This window comes from Paramormyrops kingsleyae, chromosome 20 (assembly GCF_048594095.1).
Source record: "Paramormyrops kingsleyae isolate MSU_618 chromosome 20, PKINGS_0.4, whole genome shotgun sequence".
Classification (NCBI taxonomy): domain Eukaryota; kingdom Metazoa; phylum Chordata; class Actinopteri; order Osteoglossiformes; family Mormyridae; genus Paramormyrops; species Paramormyrops kingsleyae.
In genome coordinates, this window is record NC_132816.1 from 18612631 (window position 1) to 18640442 (window position 27812).

Consider the following 27812-nt stretch of genomic DNA (forward strand, 5'->3'; position numbering starts at 1 on the left):
ACATAACTCGCTCCCAGTATGTAAAAATGGAAACTTGACAATATTTCATGTTATGGTCTGCAAACTGAAATACACGTTAACCTGCAGTAAGGGTTTTCCTGTGTTTTGGGTCCGGAGGTCGCACAAAAACTACAGAAGCTCGTCTGAGGTTCCCACCACTCTGTGAGGCGCTGTGGTCTGTAAACTAGGTGACCTCCCTTGAGACCGCCACGCGCACAGACACAGTCCCGAAGTGACCGAAACGAAACTTACTGCCAAAGCGATAAAACAAAATATCAACAAAGTCAACAATGAGAACGTTTTCGGCCACCTTCCCCTATTCCTAAAATAAAGTACTGGTCAAGACACAAGTACAGTCGGGACAAAGGCAGGAATAAGTTGGTTGGTGATATATGAAGATTCAACGGCATGGCCTATTTGATTGGGTCACCTTGTCCATTACCTTGAGTTCTTGCTTTGGTCTTATTGACTGGAAACACTTTCTTTGACCCAGACTTCCCTCATTTATTTTCTTATACCAGCCTGTCACTGTACTGCATTACATCTAACAAACCTGTGTCTATTTCCAACAGCCCTGCCCAAGGATGAGTAGACCCTGGGCAGCAATCCAGTACATCAAAGGCCAGAAATGTATATCTTCATGTAGGAGTACTATAGACTAGTGTTTCTCAACCCAGTTCTTGGAGACCACCAGGTGGTCCACATTTTTGCTCCTTCCCAACTCCTAGCACACCTGAATCGAACAATGAAGAAGGAACCAACACTCAAGGACACGGAAAACCTGGTACAGGTAGGGAGGGAGCAAAAATGTGGAATGTCTGAGGGTTCCTGAGGACTAGGCTGAGAAAAACTGATACAGAATCAGCTCACATCAACTGTGTGTCTTTATGCTAGGGAAGCCTGGACATGGTGAAGAAGCTTTGGAGGAGAGCACTCCATACTGGGCCTGGAATCGGCTCCTGGACGCGTGACCCTCACGTAGCCTGGCTAGCAAACCTCCATTAGCTATGTTTTGATACCGAGCCACTCTATGACATAAGATGGAACCTTGCAAACAGTGCATGTGAGGGAGCCAGCGGAAGGCCGGGCTTATCGGCCTGGTGTGAAAACCCCAGTCTTGGCATATCGTGGACCCTCGCCCGTCTCTGAGTACACCTCCACGCAACGCAGCATGCTAACCACCTGCGACAAACCATTCCAAGAAAACCGGCTCGACGTGTCACAAGTTTTGTGTAATAAACCAGCTACTCGAGTTCAATTTCCAATTCTGAGGAGCAAAACATTGGCCCATTTTCTTTTTGCCGAGTTGGCATTTTCTTCACAAAACGTTGTGGTTCCCGCTAAACAAAGGCAAGATAATCAGACCGCTGGCCTTTGTTTGCACAGCAAAATGTTCATGCACGACATACCTGGGGATGAGCTTTCCCACGCCAATCTATGGGAGAAATGAAAGCCTGCTTCGAAGCAGCCCCCCCCCCCACCAGGATACCAAGGGAAAGGATTACATTCCCTGTACTTGGCCGGGGTGAACCGAAAAAGTTGGCGATGCCTTCACCCACAGCCGGTCTTCAGGAAGTCGCAGACCAGATAAGATGAGATTACCGGCAGAGGACAAACACAGCAGTGCCAGGGAGTGAGTACATGTAATATCCGTCAGAGATTACGCAGGTTTAATTAACTCCTCAGCTGATTCTAATACGGATTCTGTTTGAGAAGTGCGAGAGAGGCACTCCTACTCCTTTCTGATGTCGGAGGTGCTTTGGGAAATCAGATGTGGACCAAAATAAACTGAAATATTCATGAATCCGTCACATGGAAATATGCCAATGCATTTCATAGCATTGTGTGCCACGCAGATCAAAAGCATCCCTTCCCTATGGATAACTGATTTTTGGAATTCAAGGAAGCATTCATTCATCACAAGCAAAAGAAGCTGCTATTTCATCTAAACATTCTATTACCTTGTTTTACTACAGATAAGCTGTAGTAAACGTAACTGTTCCGACACCAGGTGACTAGTCCTCGGGATCTCAAGACTGTAAAAGATACATGCAGGAGAAATTACTTAATCTTTCTGGCTAATTTCAAACCCACAAGCTTCAACTGTGGTCACAAAAGGCGACCAGATGTCACAGAACAGCTCAGCAGTTCATATCAGCTAAATCAATTTAGATTTTCTCTTCCCCCGACTGAAATTCTCCGCAAAGACCATCAGCCAACACAGAATTACACTACACATCCCATTAAATCCGCTAAATCACTTGTTTCACATTTACATGGGGAAAATGCAGAGCTGATAGCCACTTTTCTGGGAGGTACGAGATGCGCGATAAAGGTCTCCATTTTCCATTTTCTCTATATGACCATCACTACTTGCGGTACCAAAAACAAAGTAGTCAGGCATAATTGAAAAGCTTATGAAGAACATGACATAAAGCCATCTGGGACAGAGGGGTTCGTTAGCGCGAAGGCTATCTGGTTACGATACCCACCACCTCCCCTCAAATTAATTCCTTATAGCATAAAATGCACAACGCACAATAAAATGTACTTGGGTGACGAGAAACGCAGGAAGAGGGCAGTGGATTAATTCCTGTGGATTTAACACTCTTACACAATCTGTTTGTATTCCGTTCATATTTTTGACTTGGCTCGCCTGAAGTTCACTCTAAGAAAAGTTGAAAAGTCCTTAATGCTGAAAGCTTGTCTCCAAAGAGAGTCGAGGCAAATTTCTCGGCAAATGCATGTTTACAGTCATGAATAGTTTATACCATTATACAGCTATTCCTAGAACTGCTTTTAGTCACGATGGCCTATTTAAATTATACAATAAGCTCACTGCTTGGCTTTTTATTTGTGATTTTGAGTGATGCATGGCTTGTAGCTAATACAGAATTACTCCTGATATCTGCAGACAAAGAAATGGCCGTTGTTGTGTATTTCTGGTAAAAATGTCTTGTGACAGATATAACGGGCCTTTAAAATGGTTCTTCTGAAATGGTCGGGCTGGGCTCCGTATCTTCATAACTTTAATATGTTGACATTGCTGCCATAAGGGAAAAAGGACCGTTATTAAGAAAAACTGTGTTCTGTATATTGTGTGAACCATCCATTGTCTCATTCTGTGTATTGTCTGCTGCCTTAAGGACAATTGCAACACAAAATTTCATTGTAGAAGCTGCAATGACAAAAAATCTTATTTCATAAAATCTTTGTTGGTTAAAAATGCTCTACAAGACAAACAGGTCTGAGGCTGTAAGACCGTTTGTCAGTAGCCATATTAATTATCATTTCTGTACCCTCTTCCGTCACAACAACAGGATGCATCAATAAGAAAACAGATCGATATGCATCCGGAGAGAGAGCGTGCAGATGTCACCTTTAAAAAATGTGACAGTCCTTGAAGGATGCGGCAACGAGGAAGACATCCGGCTGCAAAGAGTCTACAAAAAGGAGCTGTGGATGAAAAAAAAGATGGAAAAGAAGAAAAAAAGTGTTATGGAGAGATAATACATCTGTGTGAGGGGATGGGGGGGGGCATTTTTCCTCATGGGAAGTTTAACACTGGCAGGGTAAATCCAGCTCTCAGAAGACGACGAGGAAATCGATAATGAGGAGGAAGGCCTCCGGTGTAGGTTGCACACGAACGCCACATCTGTTTGCATCAGCAGCGTTCGTGCTAAGCTTCTGCTAGGTGCTACGTCACGGATGAGTTCCAGCCGGCGAAGTTAACCACCATCTGACAACAGAATGAGTGGGATATCATACATAGCGGTGACGTCTGTCCTTCTCCTTTCCTGTTCCCTCAAAGGCTGTTTCGTCGCAAGTGGCATATTCGTAGAAGAATCTGTTTTGAGGCCTACAAGGCGGTGAGGTATGTCACGAACACACTCGGCCCTACAGGACTGCATTATACACAGCGTGAAGGGCATACAGCCATATCTGCCAGGACTGTAATATCCATGATATAGCCCGACCTAGAATGGCTTTAAAACCACTTTAAAAATTATTGCTACTATTGAAAACACATGTTTAATAAAAAACGATTTATAATGCTTTCTTAGCTATTCATATAAGGATATACTCCCCGATCAAAAATATTTGTTGCTAAGCAACATATAGCTTTCGTAAATCAGGGATAGCTTTTGTGAGCCTGTATTTTGTTAACTTCACTTTGCGTCAGCGGTGATACTGGAACAGCCTTCTTAGTTTGTCGGCAAATCACTCCATCATTTCTCAGGTCTCCGGTAATTTTGTTACCCACTCACCCACCCCAAATCACCCACACTCACAGTCCTTGTTTTTCCTTCCAGTGAACCTCTGGTTATAATCTCAACCACATGCTTATCTCCTCCTAATGCGTTGTGTGCAAACTGCGCTACACCGCTATTATAAACTTACCTGGAGCTATCAATTGACCAATCAGGGAGGCTGGACACTAGTGGACACCCTGGGCAAGATGCCAGTCCACTGCACGCACACTTACACAATCACACACTAATGCCAGTTAGCCTAAGCGTACAGTATGTTTTAGGATGGCAGAAGGACACCAGAGTTCCCGGAGGAAACCGGTGAAATACGGAAAGAACATGCAAAGTCCACGTGAAATTAAATTCAATCTTTCAAGGGAAACGGCTGCTATACCCAGGAATATGTTTAAAGTTATCACTGTGGATGTGTAACTGGTAAACACCAGCAGATCACTAATCAAGGACCAAATGCATGTAAATTGCATTCCTCGATTTAAATAGATAACGCACATCTGCACATTATACTCAGTAATCAGCAGCCATGCTGCCGTCTAGCTAGGAGCAAATGCTCAAGCTCACAGCACAATCCTTATACAATCTTTTCCCACCAATCAGGTAGTTAGCTGTATGCCTCTGCCTTAAGATCACATTGTAAAATGTCCTGTCTATATTATGTTTATATGTCTTTGTATGTATATTCTATTTTATTACTCGTTATTTTTCATTTGTACTACAACCAACAAGAACGATATTTCACGGCAGATTAGGACTTCCACACATCAGCAGGGGATACTTTGACTTCTGACAAGAAAAGTCCATCTCGACGGGGGGGGGTAAGGTGAATTCGGGAATACCAGCTTCTGTAAACATCACAGCGCACACTATAAAATGGGAATGACATTCGGCGTCTGTGCACCTGAGTAACAATCGAAAATACTAACAGTAATAAGCTCAGGCATGTTTTTGGCCGTAAGTTATAGCGGATTTTGTCCGGATATAGTGTTATTGTGAAGGAGGTGTTTCGGCTGTCTGTGCCCCGATGCCCACTGAGACGTACAAAATAGCCCACTTACACCTGAAACCGCCGAGCTCCCTCTCATTGGTGCGAACTGGAGAATGACTCACGCTTTGAATTTGCATGTGAAAAAAAGCATCGACGCGCATCTCCACCTCGGGAAACGTTGCGCAGATGAATATTTCAGATTCCTGTTGTTGTGAAATCCGGGAGACAGCCTACAGCTGTGCCCCAACGCACCGGGCTGACTGACAGGCAGCGAAGCATCATGAGCTCCGGGCTGGTAGCGGATTCCATGCTTGATAATTATATCACCATTCATCCACATCTGAAGTGCAGGCTTTTGTATGATATGATAATTAAAAATAATAGACAAGAGTGGTTTGATTCCACTCATGCATTCATCTATCCATCCATCCATCCATGCATCCATCCATCTTCCACAACCTACTTATTCAGTAGAGGGTCTTGGTGAGGCTGGAACCTTAGTATTTTTAATCTTGTCTTTTCTTCCTTTGTTGTAGCAGTTAATTTTATAATGAGTTAATTTTGTAGTTATACTGTATATTTTTTTCAAAGAAAATCATACCCTCGTCATTCATATATAGTGCTTAAAAATATATCATATATACAGTTCATACACACACATACAGTGTGTGTGTGTATGTGTATATATATTATATACAGTGTTACAGTGTATGTTTGTGTGTGTGTGTGTGTGTGTGTATATGTGTGTGTATATATATATATATATATATAAAAACACACACACACATATATATCTTATAGATGCACACACACCCACACATACATAAGTACAGTGGAGTAAGCATCAGTTAATTAACCACTGTCACTTAGATGGTTTGCATAACTAAGCGTCTTGAGTGATGGCGCTTAGAAACGCATTCAATGATCCATGAAAATTGATTTAAGAGTCCAATCTTATGTGTGCACTATGTATCAGACAGAAGATTAATGTAAAATAAAAAGGTTTCCTCTATTAATGTAGTGCTCAAGGTAATCTTTCGGTCTGAGAAGTTAAAAGAACCCAAATGGTGAGGTAATCGGGGTATTTCATGTTTAGGCTCGGCTGTTTTAATAAATAGATTAGTAAAAATGTTAAAGTGGCCTTGCTTGAAGTTGATGATACACAGGTTCCTATCAGAACATCATAAAAGACGAAAAGTCTTGAAGACCTCCTGGAAGAGGGGTCACAGAGTCATTCCTAAGGCTCTGAATGTTCACCGAACGCAGCGAGCGGCACACAATGTTCAAACGGAGAAAAGCAGATTGGACAGTAGCCTGTCTTCCCAGCAGTGACTCCCCTGGCAAAATCTCCCCAGAATTCATCAAGAAAGTCAAGGCGAACGAGAGAGTCACCCACAGTGATCTGCAGGACGTCCTTGGCTCTGTGCGGCCGGGGTCCATGACCCGCCCCCCCCCCGTTACCCACACACGGTGCCAGCCAAGAATACATGTCAGGTGAGCAGATATGACTCCTCATTACGAGGCGACACAAATGCTTGTCATCGGTTTTTCGGGACCACCTGTGTGTTCCTAAGGAGTTCCGGAATGTGGAAATGTAACCATAAAAATGCACTGTCACCAATCAGAGCACTGCAGATAACAGCTAATAATCAAATCCTTATTATACAGTGTCCCAGTTCCACAAAGAACCATGAGACAGAAGAAAGCTTGTGCTTAAACTGTCGTCTCGTATCTGAATAGCTCCCTCAAAATAAAATGCCCTTGGCTTTTTTAATCCTCATGCCTTGTGAGAAGGAATAAAGGCACAAGAAAGGGCTTATAAACCACCCCCCCCCCCCCACACACACACACACACACACTTTGGAGCCCCAAGGCCAAAGGCACTTACACATTCACAACGGGAGCAAGCTCACCAAACGTGACTCAGCCATAAGGTTCCACAACGCTCAGGCAGAGGTGCAAAAATGCTAAGTACATTTTAAAGGAGACCAGCATCTGCAATATATATATATATATATATATATATATATTTATTTTATTATTTATTGTTGCGTATTTAAGTCATAAATTTGCAATAACACAACTAAGATCATTGAGTGGATGGTTCTGAGCTAATTTCTTAGGCGAGTTCCAATTTCAGCTCCCAGCCTCTCTCTCCCTCTGATTCGCTCTGACTCTCTCTGATGCCCTCTGACTCTCTCTGACTCCCCCTGACTCTCTCCGCTAGCAGCCTCCCGTGTCACATGCAGATTCGCTGTAGCTACCGGCGCAGATTCTGGCATAACGCCGTTGAATGTTCAGCTTAGTGCCACGGATGTCTAGGAGTCTTTTCTCCGTACCCACTGAGGGATTCTGACTCTCTGCTACAGTTAGTCTGTTAGCGAGTAGAGTAATGTCCATGAAGGTTATGGGCTCAAATCTCCTCACAGGTCTGGCTGTTGTAAATCGGAGCTGGGTGCTTTAAACTTGCTAGCTGGCTGTCAGTGTGTAAGGTCGGTTATTGCACGAGCGGTATTTTAAATTATAGTTCCTATAAAACAGTGGCCCTCAGACACTCAACAAGGGTTTACTTCAGTCACAAGGCAATTTATTCCATCTTAAATTGCATCCTAGATCTCTTTGCTGTCAAAGTATGTGCTGCACTGTATTTTTATTGTGAAGCACAGTTTGTATATACCATAGAAAATTTCAGAATTCCAGATTGTTGGCAAATACATACCGTAAACTCATAGATCAAACCACCAAAAAGCTATTTAAAATTAGTACTGAATAAGTACATTGGACACATGCAGTCTAATTGCAGTTATATCAATAGGACATATATTCAGTTACTTGTTAGTCGTCTAAGTATACAAACTATACTGAACCAGTCCATGGATTGCTAATGTGACTCAAAGTAGTCATGATCTTTTCCATAACTAATTAATTCATTAATAAACATTAATATTGTGCTAAATTTGAAATTCTGCCTCTGAAGACAACACTAGCATTTGCTCACCAGTATAACTTATCAGTTCATATAGGAAATTTTAGGGGTATAATTTTCCACCAGTCACCTGTTTTCAGTTTTGTATATTTTGGACAGCAGACAAAAACGGACACAAAAATGTGCACTGTTCTGATAAGCTCTTCTGGTGCTACACGTCTAATTCTGCACATGAATTTTGGATTATGGACGGCTGTAACGAAACCCAATTACAGTGCCCATTAACTTCAATGACCCCAGCTACAAATCCAGTTTTATCAATAATGTGCAGGGTATAGAATCCAGGACATGCAAGTTGGAAAATAATGTCTACAGAAAGCATCCATCCATCCATCCTCTTCCAAGAACTGCTGATCCAAACAGGATCACACATTGTCTTGAGCCCAGCATGCACAGGGTGAATGGGTACCCAGTCAACTGAAGGGATCTAACAAATTCATACACCCAAGAACCAATTAAATACAAAATATTAGCGTGCTAATATGACCGTAGCTGGAGAGAATCTCGTAAATTAGCATTAAACAAATAAACAGAAGTGGCAAGTGCTGGAAGAATCCTTAATCTGTGTGAGACACAATGTCTCCCCGCGGGCAGGTGTGTTACGATGTCTGTGTGGAGACATTTTCACGCGTCCGTTCCGAAAGTGCAACTTCTGGCGTGGCACGGCACGTTCCCAGCCCTCCAGCGCTCGCTTATTAGCCGGCACAGCCTGAGGGGAAGAGGCGCCAATGATGGATGGATCCCTGGTCCGTTGACGAGGCACGGAGAGATCAATCACATGCGGAGACCCAGCCACAAAAACCTTAAAGCAAGCGCCCCTTATCTTCATAGCTAAAAAGCAACCAATTTGCCCAGGACACTAAACATGATTATTTTTTTCTCGCTGCTTTGTTGAGAACAAGTAGAAACATGTTTTTTGTAATTTATTTTTGATAGTTATAAGATAAGAGTGGCCTGTTATGGTCTCCTGGCTACAATAGCACTTTGTTCGGTGCTGCTGGGACAGAGCAGATAAGGCCGTTTCTTAAACCACATGATTGCCTGATTGATACACAGCTCCTTGCCTCCCACTCTGGCAGATACGGACTGCGGGAGTTTGTACGGCTCCCCTAGAGGGCAAAACGTGGGACTACGGCCACCTCGCACCAAAGGAAGATAAAGTCAATCGAGGCAAGCTTTCTGTATGGGGCTGACAGCATCCAGCCAAGTCTACTGCGCGTTCCTCCATGGTCAGATGTCAAACATGGTACTCTGACAGAAACAGAGGGGTGGGGGTTAGGGTCCAGCCCCCCAATGCAGACCTGCAGGTCTGAAACTTCCTCCAAAGGTACTAAGATGCAAAAATCGATGGCTCAGGCGCATGACTGACTGTTTAATCATGGAACGGGACAGACTACGGGCCGGGTAGCTGTTCTGCTGCTGCCTGAGCCCGTCCAAGAGTGAAAGCGTCTGAATGAAATTGGGGGGGTGTGATTTCACAGAAGGATGGGTGCACATGCGTATTTTTGTAATATGCAGCATTTTCCGCACCTACACTCCATGTCAGGGAAACTCCCTGTTTAATTACCATTTACCACAGCAAACGTAATCGTGCGTGCCTCATAAATTATTGTGTTCTTTTAAAACGATTTTAACTGTTCCTCTTACCCGCAAAAAACTGCACACAGATACCTTCCATCTAATTGCGATCCATATCTTTAATTGACGGCATCGGCAGCGTGTGGCTCAGTGGGCTAAGCCTGTGTGCTCGTAATCACAAGGTCGCCGGTTTAAACCCAGCCTCAGCACGTCTGTGGGTCCTTCAGTAAGGCCCTTAAGGCCCTTCGCAGACAGCTTGTTCTACAAAGAGCAAGTTGATGGAGGCGTAAAAAGAATTTCCCCATGAGGGACAATAAAGGTTAAATTAATTTATTAAAAGCTACTGGTTATTTCTTGAATTACTTCCACGCTTGTTAAAAATTTGAAATCAACAAAAACCTCATAGCCGTCGGCTTCCATGAAAACGTTTTCAATCCGCGCGATTGTGTACATCGCATTCTGTTTCTGACTGATGAATGATTCACAATGACTCACGACGATTTATGAGGTGTCGCGCGACGTCTAAATCCACACCTGGCCCTTGTCCCCGTCCCACAACCTTTTTTTACAGCTGCGGGGAAGATGTTCAAAACACGCATCAAGCAGCTTCCGTTCCATTTTGAAACACTTAACAGCGGAGATTAAACTTTGACAGTGGGAGCCTAAAAAAATGGGGTGGTGGTGGGGGGGTGGGAGGGGGCCATGGGAAACGGGTCCCTGATAAATCACAGCCACTCGACAGACCGGCTTATACAGCAGGCACAGGTAGTAAATTCGGAGACTAACCTGATACACGCTGGGGCGACACCAGCAGCGTGTGGAAATTCCCAGAGGCAGCAGGTGGCCTAGATATGCTCATTGCCATGGGATTAGTCATCAGCACTGGCTTCTCCAGCCTCTGGAGTAATCGTATCTCCTCCGGACTGATCCAGGTGCTATCCAAAGCCAACGCGTTGTTTAGGTAAATCTGGAAAGCAGGACAGCAGAGCCTGTGATACCCGTGGAGCCAGTCAGTCTCATTTATGGTTCATGTTTGGTGACACTGATGTAGCAAATCAGTTAATGATGCCAAAGGCGGATTACAGTATACATGGGGGGGGGGGGGGGGGGGGTAGAGATGTGGAAGCAAAGCCAAAAACGATGTGTCATGGGTGAGAGCCGGACGATGGAAGCTGCTGGAAGCTTTCGAGGCACAGGAGAACGTCTTCCAATTACCTTGTAGTCTGGGATCCTCTTCTCAACCCATCCTTTGCCGACGTGAGGGGGCAACACGGAGCGGTACACACGGGGGAACACGGGGACCAAGTCCATGTTGGTGGATGGCTGGAAACCCATAAGTGAAGGACGGGAGGGTAGCTCCCACTGCAAAGGAACCAGAGGAGAGCTCCTCAAACACAGCTCAAGTCCATGGTGACATATGCAAGCCGGAGGAAGTACTCAGAGTGCAAAGGATCATGGGCCATGTGTGATGTGAATCATTCATTTGATTGGAAGCAGTGGTGTTTACGGGGGTTTGGCAACAGGGATGCTAGCCCCACCTGAAAGCTGATTGGCCCCCTCTCCTGTCACTCAATGATGCAAAACATATCATTGGCTAATTGGCTCTGTATGATTTATGGTCCCACCTTTCAAAACCCAAGAATAGAGTGGGGGTCACCCAAGCGTCCCTTGATTCAGAAATCGGCCTTCATCTATGGCACTTAAAGTCATTTAGTTGCTAGGAATATAACATCTCTGAAAAACATTGCGTTTAAAGTACCAGAATGCTGCATTGTTTCACGGTTGACTGCTATAGGGACTTATAAACTACAGAGCAAGTGAAGGAGGACAATATCAAGGCAAATACTACAGTTTCACCCCTTAACCCAAGAAAACTCAGCTTATTCATCTGAACAGACCATTCTTGGGGTAATGATGGACCAGTTTGTACATTCAGCCATCTTATGTCGTCAATATAATAGCTTTATGTTATGAAAACACAACTAAATGCTGATAACAGACAGCAGCAATGTCATCTAGCCACTGGCTGGGCCATCAGAGATGAAGACCTGCCGGTGTGATATATCAGCAGAATAGTCCACAACCATTAACCTCATATACTGTATATGTAGAATATATATAGAATCCTTTTGAATCTTTAAATCCTATATATATATACACACACACAGATGAGTCAAACAGTATGACCTGCCCCAAGTGAAATGAATAATGTTCACTATTGAGTGAAAACGGTGCGTGTCAGTGTCTGGGATATATTAGACAGCACGCTAACATTGGGTGTTCGTAGTTGACATGTTGAATGCAGAAGAAACAGGCAGGAATAATGATATGAGTGACTCTGACGTTGGCCAAATCGCTGTGATCACACGACTGGGTCAGAGCGTCTCCGAAGCGGCAGGGCTTGTGGGACACTCGCGGTCCGCCGTGGCCACACCTATGGAGAGTGTTCTGAGTGGGGAAGAACCACGAACCGCCGGACCAGGACTCGCCAAGGCAGGATGTGGACGGAGACTGTCACGGCTCTACAAACCAACAGAAGGGCTACTATGGCACGACTTTGATGACGGTTATGGGAGTAACGTCACGACACACAGGGCATCAATCCCCACTGCGTAGGGGGCTACCTAAGCACAGGGGGGGCTATAATGCTTTGACTCAGTGTGTGTGTGTGTGTGTGTGTGTGTGTGTATTATATATGAATATTGCCTTTGCATATTACAGTGCTAAATTCAGACTAGTCTTACCAAGTATGCATTACCAAGATTGAAATGTTTACATCTTTCAAAGGTGTTCTGTAACGAGTCCTCTTCATTGCCCATCCTTCGAGAGCTAAAAATTAAAAAATTCATGCAGGCTGCTCAGCCCCACCAAATTGTTCTCCCCCCACAGGGCAAATGGCCTGGAGATCTTACATCTTATATATCTTGCAAAAAATGTACTTCCTGTTTTCCGGTGTTTGCAAATAGGTCCCAATGTCACCGCCCCCCGCACCACCCCGTTCTCCCAGACTATCCCTCCTTGTAATTATCTGTAAAATCAGGGTGTAAATCACTGATGATAGGCCGTTGTTACTCTCGAGAATCCCTCTCCCTGCTCTGTTCCGATTAAATGTCACGCCGCGTCTAGGTGCAAGACAAGGATGACACAGAAGATACGGACTGAACTTAATTGCGGGGAAAGCGCCTCTAGTGGGCGCCAGGTGTCACTGCGAGCTGCGCGCTGCCCTTAATCGTCGTACTGCATTAGTCCGGAGCAGGGCTGTCAAACAGAAGGGCAGCCTGTCAGCGCAGAGGTTTATTGCAGCCACCTAAATTGTTTTTGGTATAAATAACAAAGCTCAGAGTAAATGGTATGCGGATGAAAGACTGCTCTGACATTTAGCCCAGCAACTTTCAGTCATTATTATCGATAATTTCTTGGGGGGTACTATACTGAGTCTGGTGACCTGTGGTGCCACGTTTTTCATGGTGTGGATGGAAAAAAAATAAATGTTGATCATTTTTCTACGTTTCTAGTTTACGCTGCACGCCTTCTGTGCGACTGTGAAAACTTATATGTGCGCAACAGCAGAACCGATAGAGCGCTCTCTGGGGGAGTGTGGGGGAGTTTGCTGGCTGGCTTGACTGTAATGTGCCTGGGGCGTTGTGTGTTCAGGGTACCGACGGTCGCAGACATATAAGGCGGAGGTACCTGGACGCTGGGTAGGGGGTACGGTTGGATGGCCGGTTCCGCGGACGGTATTCGCACCAAGGGCAGGAGCGGCTCACAGGACAGTTGCCAGCTGGAAACGGCTTGCAGCAGCGGAGGCGGGTGCGTGGAGATTAGGAGGGGAGGGGGAGCCGCACTTATCCTGCAGAGCCCTGAGGTAGCCGGGAGCATCCACACCCAGGAAGGTGGCTCCCCGCTCATCTGCCACAGCTGAGGCTGACCCTTTAGTCTTGGGATGGGGAGCATCCTACATCCTACACCCGGCCGACTGGGTGGGTATCCCTGAGGGGACATCGCCAGACAAGGTGAACAGGGACAGCGACATGCCACCGCGCAGCCACGACGGGCAATCGTCTCATCAGATTTTTTAGGGACACTTATAAAGGGTTAAAATCAGAAGCGCCGGGCGCTGAAATTAAAGCGTCCCTATATCCTTTATCACCACATCCGAACATGTGAAAGTGTATTTTAACCCTGGCAACAACGATAAAAGTGAGACAGTGTTCAGTTTGGTTTGCCATACCCATTACGGCATATGCAGAACGCAGCACGCTGAAAGTGGTACAAGACCGAAATAGGTTTGAAAGAGAGACAAATGTTATTTAATGCGCACTTATGCACGTGGAACACGCCATGACACGGTGCTTTAACATGCTCCACCAAAAATAAACGGTAATAAAATAACAGAAATGCTTTCCGTGCCAAACATCCGTGCACATTTTTTTGTCATTAGCAACATCAGCCTTTGACATATCGGGTGCATTAAGAAAGACTATTCGGCTTTTTATGTGTATACACACACGTCGTTTTCCCTATAGAAATATGCATGTGTGATCGATCGCTCTTCCCTTATTCTGCAGTAGACAACACAGCGCCGTTAACAGACAAGCCATCGAAACGTTTGTCCATTACCCACTTTGTAAAATAAAACACAGACAGCCGAGTTATTAGCGAAAATTCACAATGAAATTCACATATGATATATGATTAAACTTTGTAAAAAGTTATTTTTTTATATTACAGGTGATAAAAGACGCCGAACTCACCTTAAAACGCACCCTGTGAATTACTTCAGTTACCTATTTGTACCATGGTTTTATCCGTAACATGTGTGTTCCCAGTATGTTTTATTCAAGGTCTAATATCCAGGGCTGTTCTTTAGATTCTGATACGACTCCAGATCTCAGTCAGAAGAAGAGACGATTTGTGCTGATATCACAGAATCAAGGAAGGTTTTCCAAATACATCCTTTAACGGCTGGTCTCCAAGTCTGGCTTTTTTTTGTATAGAGAGAGCTGTACAGCAATCCAGCGGAGACGATCCCTGTCTCTTATTATCTCTCACCCTGTTCCAGCCTCCTCCCTGTTAAAGGACGCCACCTCTTACGCGGGACTCTCCTGCAAAAAAAAGGCAGTCCGTGTTGTTCAATCCATCCACACGCACTCTTTGGGCATTTGACTATTGTGGATGTAAGGCTTTGCAAAGAAGTTTGAAGCGTCGTATTTATTTCGGATGGTCGAATAGACGCGGCACGATCCAGCCCCAGCTTGCAAGGGATTTCAATTTTGATGAACGTCAGAGCCCAAAAATCGCGACAGCTCACCCCTGCATGTTTTCTTCTGGGGCGTAAATAACTCTTATGCCAGAATACAGTTTAAGTTAATGTATGATTTTAAATTAAACGTCCGCTAATTCCATCAATTTGGGAATTTCAGGGCCAAATTAACCGCACGCTTTTGGGCGTTTCTAATCCTCTGTTATCCTTGAGGACTGAATGTGCACTTTCTCGGCATGTGTAATTTTTAATTGCAAAAATTCATTACCGTTGTTGAGGTGCCAGTTTCCTGTCGCTCTTGTACTGGAGTTCAGCGTTGATCGGAGCGCTTTTCTTACCGCTAGGGGGAACGTTTCAATAGCCTACCTTACAAACAAGCATGTTACTGCGATTTCAGAAATTATAAGTAATTCCTCCCTCTGTCCGTTTTGAACTTACTTTAATTAACCACGGCACTATATTTATGAATATTTTGGATGGTTCTTCAACGTACTCAGAATCCCAAAGGAATCTGAACAGAAACGTTCCCACGTGTGTTTTTTTTTTTTTTAATGTTTTCTAGGCATGCGATTTTATTTTCATACATCAAATCTGTCTCTTGGCATCTGGAGTGTGAAACACAGTGGCGTCTCTTTTATTTTCTTCAGCCTTATCTTGGGAACCACCCGCACCGGAGCGGTCTGAATGGCGCCTCGAAGTGCAATGAATTACCTTTGCTGAAGATTAAGTAAAGGTGCACCAGACCTGCCAGCTCAATTGTGCTATAAACCATTAAGGTTCCACGTTTGGCTGCCGGATGGATTTTGGAGGAATATTATTATGCTTTCTGTGCAGGTGAAATCCCAGGGGCTTGCCATGAAGTTAAAAATAACTATTAGGCCGGTAAGACAAATGGAACCAGACACAGTTGAATACAGCAGATTTAAGCAGACGGTAAAACAGAGAGGGGTTTCAAACTCAGCCAAGTCCACTCTGCTTCATATCAGATGTGGGTATTTTAGCTGTATTTTGCATGTATGCTTTATATGCGTGTTTTTTGTGCATAAATGCGTTTTTATCCCGGGAATTAGTTTCCTCTTTTTGCACGGCTGTGCAGAGAATTCTTAAGGGGCAGGTGATCAAAGGTTAAAAAGGAGACACTCAGTATCGTTAAAGCTCACGCACAAGTTCACATTAAATAGTTCGGGAAAAACGGGCAGGTGCTCATCCCCCCCGCGCGCACGTGCCTGCCTTTTTGGATGCGTTTTCTTGCTCATACCATAATGCAGCAATCTACTGTAACCTCGATAAACATTCGAAATAAACACGATTAGCAATACCACTCAAAAAGCTGGTTTACGTTTAAGTGGATGTTCTTTGAACAAGCAAATTGGGAACTTCATATTACTTGTAGTTTGCTATTTCCAGACAAAGAATTTCAAGTGTGTAATGATTTATAATCACGGATCTGCAGCCTTTCAAATAAAATAAAATAAACCGTGTTATTTAATTTATTGATAAATGCGGATTTGCATCACGGGGAAATGAAAATCAACGACAGGGGAGCATAGCAAACCAAGAGATAGTGCAGGTCAGAACTGAATTAAGCCATGGTCGATATGTCAGACAAAGATTTAAAATCAGTCGTACAAATCAGATGCATGTCGTTGATTTCAAATGACAGTCAATACTGATGCCTGAGTAAGCAAGTGAATTAAAACCGCCATTTCAGACATGAGCAGCCAGTCTTTTTAGAACAGTTTAACAATCTACTGAATCTACTTAAATGTGTAATACCTGTGTAACTCTTGGGAGAAGACACTAAAAATCTTCGAGAAACTTGGCCTTTATACTGGCAAATGAGGTCGGATTGTTATATTTAGACGTGTGCAAAGGAGACTAAGGAGGGACATGATCCAGGTGTACGCAGGTCTGGATGCTGTTCAACCAAATAGTTACTTCAATATTAGTTCAAATACTGGAACTCGTGGCCATAGGTGGAAATTAGCGGGAGAACATTTTAAAATGGATTTGAGAAAGCACTTCTTTAAACAGCGTGTAGTTAGAGTATGGAATAGTCTTCCTGTTACTGTAGTAGTGTAGCGGAAGCTAAAACCTTGGGTTCCTTTAAATCAAAGCTAGATAAGATTTTAACCACTCTGAACTATTAATTGAGTTCTTCTCAAACGAGCTTGATGGGCCAAATGGCCTCCTCTAGTTTTTAGATTTCTTACGTTCTTATGAGTAAATATCAGGCAGGATTCTCGTTTAGGTGTCTTGTCATGTTTGACTGAGCCACTTTGACCGCGAAGGCATTTCGGCAACGCGTAAGCACGTGCGAGAGAGAGAGTGTGCGTGCATGACTGTGTGTGTTTGCACGTGGAGTTTATCGGCGTTCTTGGAGATAATAGTTTGCATTTATTGAACCGCCCATCCTCCCCCCGGACAGACTGAAATTGGGCATTGAAGTTTGCCTAAGACAACACATGGGTTTGGACCAGCATCGCCCTCGGGAGCCAGCCTCAATCAGACAAGCAGCACTGGGCCATTAATTGCTTGTTTGTAACCTGGGAACCCAAAAATCAGACCTCTGCAGCGGCTCATTCCGCCGTTGGTGGGCACCTGACGTGACTGTGCATCGCTATCACCAAAAATCCACATGAAACTCATTCTTTTGCTTAGGTGGGTTTCAGGTGAACCCCAAGTCTGTGTGTGGATTATGTAAATATTATAATATCAGACCACCGCAGTGTGATAAAAACCTGTTATTTTGACATTGTGAGGGCAGCTTTTGGTCCCTACAAGAGAAATTAAATTTCATAGAAATCTGTGACTGCAATCAAAAACAATAAATGCCAAAAAATCTTGCATTTTGTTTACTCACATATGGTCAAGGTTAGGGCTGGGTAGGGGTTAAGGTTGCCCATAGAAATAATGGACAGTCCCCATAAAGATAACAATACAAATGTGTGTGTGTGTGTGTGTGTGTGGAGTTTCTATGCTCTCCCAGTGCTGTGTGGAATATTCCACATACACTGTTATTCTCCTACAGCTGAAAAGCTTGCATCTGTCGATCTAATGTCTCTAAATATCCCATAGCTTTTACACTCTGTACTTTCCAGGATAGCGATCCTGTGCTGGATGAATCTCTTCCCTCCTCCATAGCTGACCAGTGTCACCTGTAACCTCACCTTGCAACACAGCTGCATATATTTCAGGACAAATTCAGGTTAAGAACCTAGCGACCAACTTTTACGGCCACCAGAGCATTTCCTGCGACCCAATTTGTCACCCGGCGCCCAGTAAATGTTTAAAACGCTTACAAAGAGCAAGTTGTGGGAGGCGTAAAGACAATTTCCCCACTGGGATTAATAAAGTGATGATGAAAATTAATTTGCGCTTCTGGCTAATGGTAGTGATGTGTTGAGTCGCAAACGAAAGCAGACGGTAGCTTAGTTAGTCTTCGGCAAGAGCAAAGAAGTACTTCAGGATGGCAAACGTAAAGTAGTATCAGTTACGGAGCTGAGATCAACAGGAAAATAACAAAAAATCGTAAATAAATAAACTGAGAGCGGATATCAGTGGGGAATTGGCCATCATTTAGACGGTGCCATTTGGTAACATACACCGACATCTAAGTGTTTTTGATGGAAAGGAAAAGCGCTTCACTGGGTATTCGCTGGGGAGTAGCCTGTTTTTGAAGGCTGAAAATTAATGCAAAAAACCAGCATTGTGCTAACGCCTTCCAGCAATAGATGGTATGTGCACCCAGCTGACAGGAGCGCTTGGCCCCAGGCCCAAAGGGCATCTGGAACTGGCACTAATCGCTGCGTTTACCCTGTTTAGGTGCCCTGGTGTATTCTGGGAACACAGGGGTCCTTGTCTTGGTATAAAACAGTGCATGGATCAGAGGCAGGGAGCAGGTGCATTAAATAGAATAGCAACAGAATAGCTACTCTGACATTAGCATGTAGACATTAACTAAGAACCTCTCTAAACTGACATATTGCATAATAAACTATAAATTATTACAATAAATATTATACATCGTAAATAAAAACTGACCTGCATTTGGGATAGGCAGGATAAGCAAACAATGTGCTTCACAGATATTAACAGGAACTATTTTAGAATGCGAATGGGCTGCAGTACTGACCAAACAGGCTGCCGATTCTTCTATTTGCTTTCCGTTCATCCATCCGCTTTGGCCACTTAATCCCACGCAGGGTCACAGGGGTCGGGAGTCTATCCCACAAGCCACCGCACAAGATGGGGGATAACCAAAGATGGGGTTAAACCCGTCGCGGTGATGTTGCATTTATTCTGTTTAAGTACCGCCGTCCTTATGCAAATGAAGAGGAACATGGCACTCTCTAGTAAACTGCCTGTTTAGCTTTATTCGCCTCGTTAGCGGAGATGGATCAAATCAGACCCCCCCCCGTCTCACACAAAGAAGGGGTTCGGCGAATGTTTCAGAGCGACATGCGCTCTCGGTGGTTCCTACTTTCCCAGCTGCTTTGTACCAAAAGCAGGGCACTACTGAATTCAACCAATTGTCCAAACAAATTACAATCAGCCTGCATCACAGGTGTGGATTTAACAATGGGACCCCGTTTGTTGAGGCACGACGCGTCTGGGAAGAGCCAACTTGCTACTAACTGCTGCAAACCTCTCTGCTAAAAAAAAACACGCTGAATTGCTCAGCCCAGTGGTTGAACACTGTTCAGAATTATTTTATCTAGAACATTCTCTGTTAGGAACGTGCCCAGCAGCCTTACTACAACAAGGATCAGAAGAGCGAAACGTGGTGCTTTGGTACAAACAGCTTACCTGCTTTGTATGGAAGAGGATTCTTCATTCAAAGCAGAATGCAAATTCCTGTTTCTCTCTTTCCAGCTGCCTGTGGTCTTTTAAGTGCTGAAATTCAAATTAAAACTCTGATTTTCTTGATTTGTGTCGTGTTCACGTTTTACAGCAGAACTAGCCGGGTTGTTCCATTCTGATAGGGTTCATCATGTTTTCTCTCCCACCCAGAGTTTGGAGGGCGGCGCTGTGACGGCGTGCGGATCTGATGCATAAATTCAGCAACTTATTTGAGACCCACGATCCAGGAAATAACGGTGTAATAAAGCCATGCTGTTTACCGCACTCTTACCGTGTTGCTGTTCATCCACCCAAAGCCTCAACTTTTGCCCTGTGCTGCCTTGGTTCCATGATGCTGACCAAATAACCAGTTAGAAGACGGATGGAATGGAAAAATATGTGAATACATCTAAGACGGATAGATGAATTAAAATTGAGTGAAAGTAAAGGAAAATTGAGACACCCTACAAATGTTGTTATCAGTAACGTGGATAAATTGCAGGGTTGGGGGGGGGCAGTGTTTTAAGCTATTTAGGCCCATTTCGCTTTCGCTGTCGCATTATGCCACCCCCCTGACCCGCTCGGTCGCTCGCCCGCACACCAGCCCATCTTCGCGAGGCATTTCGCCCGTGTTACATACTTTCATATCCTCAATCAGCTGAGCTCCATGCCCGTGTATTTTAACCACAGTCCATTACACTAGCAATTGGCCATGGGACTCAACGCCATGGTGATGGGGAGCAGGAGAGGGGGGTGGGGGGGCTCTGCAGTAGCGCCAAGGTGGCCTCACACATCTGAATTCGACAGTTCGTTCAGGTTCAATCAGCCATCACCGCCCTCCCCCCCCAACCCCCACCCCTCACTTCTCCCAGGATTTGTCGGGCCCAATTGTACGAAGCACCTCTGCAACCATCTGCATTTCACACGAAATGGAAAAGTCTGGCTCTCTTCCCCCCTGCGCGGGCCCTGGGATGGGAACGAGCCTCTGCATAAAATCACCTTCTATCTTTAGAGTGCAGGGTGCAGGTTTGGCTCCACATGATGACTGTCTTACACATACCTCCTATGGACCCTCTCAGCACCTGACTTATGCAGATCCACTGCAGGGCAACACATTTAATTCTTTTGTCAAATGCACCTCGGATAATTCAGGTATCACCCAGTGCCCTCTTGGCTCATATCTGCTTCAATTTTTTTTTTTTTGATAAAACACAGTCAGTATTGACTCCCCCCCCACCCACCCACCCAAACACACACACACACAAACGCGACCATGCATGGACGCTCTCCTCTTCCATTCCTTTCTCGGCACGAATCAGGGGCCGGCAGCACTCGAGAGGGGTGATTTTCATCAGGAGAATGACCGTGCCAGTCGGACGAGGCAGCACTAATCGATAATGGTAATTCCCGGGCACCGGGGCTCCTGCATTAGCTCCCATGATTGTCCGACTCATTCCAAGTCAGTAATGAATTTGGATGGCCAGCAGCGACGGCCCCCCTTCAGCAGCATATGGACCAGTAATCCCGTGCGACGCAGCTCTGAGATCTCCATTTTCAGTTTTTTGTTTTGCATTTCCTGGGAAATACAAATAACGTCGTCTGCATGACTTGAAATTCCCCGAAATTATCCCAGACAGATGGGCCGTGAACATAACAGGCGACATTAAAATGCATTACAGCACCGCACACGCTGTGAAATAAAACAATAAGAGGCACATGTAAATAAAAACTGTAATCTGCATTGTTACAACCGCTTCACTTTTCAAGCAATCACTCATTTCTTTTATTTGTTTATATTGCTTACAATTTTATCACATGCCGCACTTTCACAAGCGAGTATCACAAATGCTTTCTTCTTACATTAAACGCACCACCTGTCAGACAAGGGTCGTATTCACCTATAATAATTCCTGTTTATCCAGCCTAACTGTGAAATGCATGCAGGGGGGCCACTAGGGATTTCGGGCCCCATGAAAGCATATCAATTTGGCCCCCCAACTCAGACCAATCAAATTACGTTCCAAATTTTTTAGGGCCCCTGTCAGTCAGACCACATTTTTGCTCCCTCCTAGCTCCCTGCCAGACAGGCCACATTTTTGCTCCCTCCCAGCTCCCAACACACCTGAACCAGACAATCAAGAGCAAATTGAACATTCAAGAGCACTGAATACCTGGTTCAGGTGTGCTGGGAGTTGGGAGGGAGCAAAAATGTGGACCGTCTGGGGGTCTCCAAGGACTGGGTTGGGAAACACTGATTTGGTATATAAGGTAGAAAATAAAAGCATAACACTATGCAATGGCATTTTATCATATAGATTGTAGTTAAAATTAAGGCAACGACTCCATATATGAAAAACATGAAGCAACGTCACTATTCCAAAGAGTCAATCTGCCAGGTGATTCCTACACTTTCATCAAATTAATTCCCAGTCATCTTCCAGGAAACCTTTTCTTTGTGCGACAATTTAATCAGTGTTAGACTTCCAACCACAACTGAGTCTTCCTTTATACAGCCAGTCCAATGAAAACTGATTGACTTTTTCGGTTTTATCGTCTACGTCAATGCTGCTGTAACTAGAGCGTTAGAGAATAATACAACTTAATTGACAGAATTCTCTCCTTTATTGGACAAGACGTCTTGCCAGATATTTGATGTTATTGCATTGAGGAAACCCGCAAAGCTGTTCTGGCCTGCTGGCACACTCACCTACGGTGTGTTTGAACTTTCCTCCCACTAAATAACTATTTACATGTGCTGCATTACTACAAGCACCAGAGGCGAGAGAAATAAAACAAAGAAAGAATACAAGTATTTAACAGAATAATTATGCCACATAACATTCACCATTCTCTTCCCAGCATGCTTTTCTCTAGCCAGCAGATTATAGACATATGGTCAGTATATACAGTACAGTATTACAGTTTGCCCTTTCCCAACACTTGCCTTAAACATTCAGGAAGTCGCCCCAAACTTTGAGGTCATTCTTCAATCCCGAGCAGTCAGGCAGCGTATTGTTTTTGAGCCCCAGGTATGACCCCTGTCTTAAAGTTAAGAGCAGCCAGTGTATAAACCTTATAAACGTATAAGTCTTCTTTCCAGTAGCCTGGCCTTTGTAAAACTCAGGCATTGCAGCTGATCCCGAGTTTCACAGGGCCTGCGTGTGCGGGATAAGATGACCGTCAAACTCTTTTAGGAAGAGCAATGCAGGATTATCAGGACGTTGGGAACCTTGCGGTTCATTGGGCAGTCTGGCTCCACCTCATGTCCAACGCAGACTGGCCAGTTCAAGAGCCGCTTCTAAGCATCTCACAAGCAGGACTGCCGGGCCCTCGGAACGCCACGTGCTCTGAGTGCGGTTAGTTAGGGCCTTCAGTCATTCATTTTCTGTAGATGTTACCACTGCCGCTTCTCCAATACAGTCACCATAAGTGTGGAGTCGACCCCCGAAAGCACAGGGGACACTCAGGGCAGGACGCCAGCCTGTCACGGGGCATGGTGACACGCACACACTCACACACACAATCACACCCTGTAAGTAATTCGGAGACACCGACACAAACAAAGATCTTGTTAGTTCTTTTTTTTTGTTAATTTTCTGAATCCCCAGATTGCGCTACTTAGTAACAGAATTATGTTACGCAGAGTTTGATCGGGGAAGGAACAGCTACAAAATTCTTAGGTGAAAAGGAGAAACTACAGATTCATGTTTTTTTTTTTTGGAAGTGTGATGATTTAAAACAGTGATCAATCATCAATATTTATGTGAGTTTCAGGGTTTTCTTTGGAAGTGTGATGATTGAAAAACAGTGAACAATCATCAATACTTATGTGAGTTTCAGGGTTTATTTTTGGAAGTGTGATGATTGAAAAACAGTGAACAATCATCAGCATTTATGTGATGTTAATATCGGTCATAGCACATGTATCACCCGTGTTCTGTCGATACAACATTCCTGTTGATACGTATTTGCGGAGCCAAGGTCTCTACACTTTTGATCAGGGGTGCCAAACTCCAGTCCTGGGGGGCCGGAGCCCTGCACATTTTTGGGTTTCCCCTCATTTAACACACCTGATTCAACTCCTTGTGCTAATTACCACACAGCTCCTGAGCTGAATAATTTAACGTGAAACAAGTAAAGAACTAAAGCTACACAGGGCTCCGGCCCCCCAGGACTGGAGTTGGGCACCCTTGCTTTAGATCTTACTTCTCTGTGATCCAGTGTGGTGTTAAAGAGGTTAATAGTACCCTAAATTATGGGATAAATGTAAGGACTTGGGTGTAATTGCCCCGGCATCCTTTCCTGGATGAAGCCCAGCCTTGTGCCCCATGCTGCCTGGGTGAGCTCCAAGCCCCCTAAGGTCCTGTGCCAGATAAATGACTGGAAGACTAATGAATGAAATTACAAACAGCTGTAATGGACAAGGCAAAATGCATTGTATATTTCATCCATGAGTTTTCATATGAAATCATATAATTTAGTTTGAATTCTTTAAAAAAATAAAAATAAACGTTAGCCATTTTATTCACCAAGATCCGTCCTGATGTCTGACACGAGTCTCTTACTTCTAAACATGGAAACTTTCACAGTAATATTTGTTGTCAGCAAAGAAGTCTTTTAAGTGTCAGAGCTTGGAATTGGCTGGCCTTCTATAACACACACAGGTTAAATCGTTATTGTGTTTGAAAAACACCAGATATTTTGCTCTATGCGACTCTTAAATTTTATGACACGGACCCGGCTTTACCCGTCAGCAGCTCCGAGCTGATAAAATGAATGCAGACCTGCACAACGCAGCATAACATTAATGCAAGTCGGGTTTTGACGACCTTGTTTAAATCATAACTTCATTCAATTCAGATCATTTAAAGGCACAAGCACTCAAATACAAAATGAGATCACAGGAGAGAAAGGGAATCTCACCAGCATCCCACATACATCCCCAGTAAAGTGTTTTTCAAACACAAAGATACTCATTACTAGATGTTGAAATTAATGCACAAGTGGTGGGAAAATAAGTCATAACTGTAAAAAGAAATGTTATCACCATGGTGTAAAAATAATACTCAAAAAATCATTTTATTACGTCCAGCTTGTTTTAAAAATATGTCAAGACATAATTAAAGGTAAAAACACATTTTATAGTTCCATGCTATTTATATTTTAAAGAAAACATTACACTAATTGGATCCATTTTCTCCTGTTATGTTGATTTGTGGCAGTGCAGTGTCCTGGTGAGTTGCACCGTGGTTTCACGCCTCCAAAGCTGTGGGTTTGAATCCCACGCCTGCCTCTGTGTGTGTGTCACATGCACAATTGCACTGTGGATACAGGACTTTCCTGTCGGTATAATCATTTAACTCCTGCAGCCCAAAAACAGGCAGCCAGGTGAAATATTGCCCCTATACTGCCCAGTGTGTGCCCAGTGTGTGCCCAGTGACTGATTGTTATCCCTGAGTACCTTGTTTTGTGCCCTATGCTTCCTGGGAGTTTCACTACACTATACTGGACTCACGTACCACAAATTTATGATAAAACATCATGTTACACTTTACATTAACTGAACCTTCATAATGCATTCACAGAACATTCCTAAGTATCACAGAAGTATACCTTTACAGCCTAACTTTAACAGCTTTATTATACAATAATAACAAGCATTATAATCATATAATGTTTGTTATTAATGTATAATAAATGAAGGTATGTTAAGATGTTAAGGGGATTCAAATTGTCAATAAAACCCTTAAAACAAAAATAAAATTCTTAAACTCAATAAAAAAACCTTTTAAACAAAAAACACATTTCTGCATTTTTTGTGTAGTAAAGGAAACCTAGAACTTTCAAATGACACAATGAAAATGACGGCATTTTGCTTCCTCTTGAAATTCTGGGCCTCTTCACAGATTAGAGAAAGCATTTTTTTTTATCATAAACTGGGCACATGCTACAACTAAATAAATATTTGGAATTAGGTCTAAGTCTTGTGGATCCACAATTTTTGGTCAGGTGCCTAGGTGTTACCTTTGTAAAGACACAGGCATCTGAAAATGGTCGCCTGAGCATTTTTGAGGACAAAGGAATCTCATTAAATTTCAAACCAGTGTAACTCCTAAACTATACGAGCTAGGCCAGAAAAATTTGGGATTTTTCATATTGGCCTAGGGGCAAACAAAATGTCACAAAATGGTCCACTTCTGAGACGGCTGTGCACGGGCTACACCAAATATTTCCAGTCAAGTGGGACATACTTGTTGGCCACCTTCGAATATAAATCACGCGTTTGTTTAAACAAAGACTTAATTTCTACCAACACTCCAGCTACGGCCGTAACAGTAAGAGACCAAACATTTGTTTAGTTTAGCCAGAATGACCCATATGCCTCTAATTAGTTTTCTTGGCTTAGTTACACTGCCTCGCATATAAATATTAGCAAGATAAAACATTCACCTTCTGTTATAGCTGGAGTCATTTACATTATATGATTCATGTTACACTAAACAATAAACCTTTATTTATATTCTGAGCGACAGCCTTCACATGTTGCCTGTGTATTAGACGGGAGCTGTACACCTGTCCTATATCCTGCCTGATGCAGACCATGTCTGCAGTCAGCATTCTCCGCTCGCCAGTGAAAGGTGTTTCTGGAAGCCGACGTGACACATTTTGTTGTTTGTCGGATTCCTCCGAAGCGACAGTGCGCCCAGGAAAACGCGGCAGTGTCAGACTGTGGCAGGTGACAGAACGCCGTCACCCCGGACACCGCGATGCATCGCCGACTGGAGTCTGCGGCGGACATCGACACCAAGCAGCGACCTCGCATCTGACTGCATAGCTGAGATTCATCCTTCGGACGATCGAATCAGCTTATTACTCTCAGCCTGACATAAATGATGTGTTTCTTTAAACAAACATTTCATTTCTACTGACACGCTGGCTAGAGTCTTGATGGTAAGAGACATAATAGAGAGCAAAACAGCAGGTAGACCGAGAAGACTGAACTGCTGTCACCCTGCTCCTCAGAAAGGCTTTTAAGGACATCGCCGTCCTCCTTACTCTTCCGAGACAGAAATCTCCATCCGAGACACTGAAGGTGCTCCACCTGTTCTGTTGTGAATGTTTGGCTAAATTTAGCCAGTTAGCCTGCCGTATAAGTGTAAGAGACACTGGGGGGCAAACGCAAAGCTCTGTGGTCGGCCCTTCATTTAGCACAAAGGTGCTCTGGGTGCGATAACTCAGCCCGGGTCCACCATTAAGATGGGGGGAGGAGGGGGCAATGTCCCTCAGAGATTACATTTTCAATAAGGTAAAAATGACTCTTTACACTTCACAGGAGAAGTCATTTTCTGTTTTGAAACGGTCACACGATGAATCATTGATCAAAGAGTAAGGTAAAATGACATTTCATTACAGGCAGAGCCTGGGCAGACCCAGGAATGTCCGCACGCACAGTCAATGAATTCTGGGGGTTTCATTTCTGCCAATTTTCTATTCACCTGGCATTTGCAAAAATGGTGGCAGAAAGCTAAATAATCAAAAGGGCTAATTCCTGCAGACAAGAGATACAGATGCATTGATAAATAATACAAATGTAAATGATATATTACAAATCGCACTAAGGTTGTTAAATTGTGTTTAACATACTGTATGTTGTGTGTGGTACTGTGTTATAGATTAAATGTGGTTCTACCAAGAATTGTATGATCTTCCCCAGTACTCCTGCTTCTAGTCCCAAAAACGTGCCTGTTGACAAGCCTCTGGCCTTACAAAAGGTCACAGTTGCTTAAAGAGTTTTCATCATCCAGCATTCAGCCTAAGACACACAACTGCTACACTGAGGCTTTCAGTGTTCTTAAGGTTTCAAAACATAGAGGAATCCAGGCAAGCTTC

The 27812-nt window shown here is 43.9% G+C and overlaps 1 protein-coding gene across 3 annotated transcripts in view; it reads right to left on the bottom strand.

The window, feature by feature from the left end:
- Window positions 1-15382, bottom strand: part of tcerg1l (transcription elongation regulator 1 like) — a 76075-nt gene extending 60693 nt beyond the window's left edge. The window contains exons 1-5 of one of the 3 annotated variants that reach the window (XM_023820240.2): window positions 15349-15382; window positions 14572-14922; window positions 13508-13807; window positions 11033-11179; window positions 10604-10784 (exon numbers count right to left, since the gene is read on the bottom strand). In XM_023820240.2, the coding sequence (XP_023676008.2) occupies window positions 10604-10784; window positions 11033-11179; window positions 13508-13771 (592 nt within the window). In that variant the 5' untranslated portion in view covers window positions 13772-13807; window positions 14572-14922; window positions 15349-15382. Of the gene's footprint in view, window positions 1-10603; window positions 10785-11032; window positions 11180-13507; window positions 13808-14571; window positions 15317-15348 lie in introns of those variants that run through there. The other 2 variants (XM_072703772.1, XM_072703771.1) reach the window with 2 other exon arrangements.
- Window positions 15383-27812: the final 12430 nt, after the last annotated feature.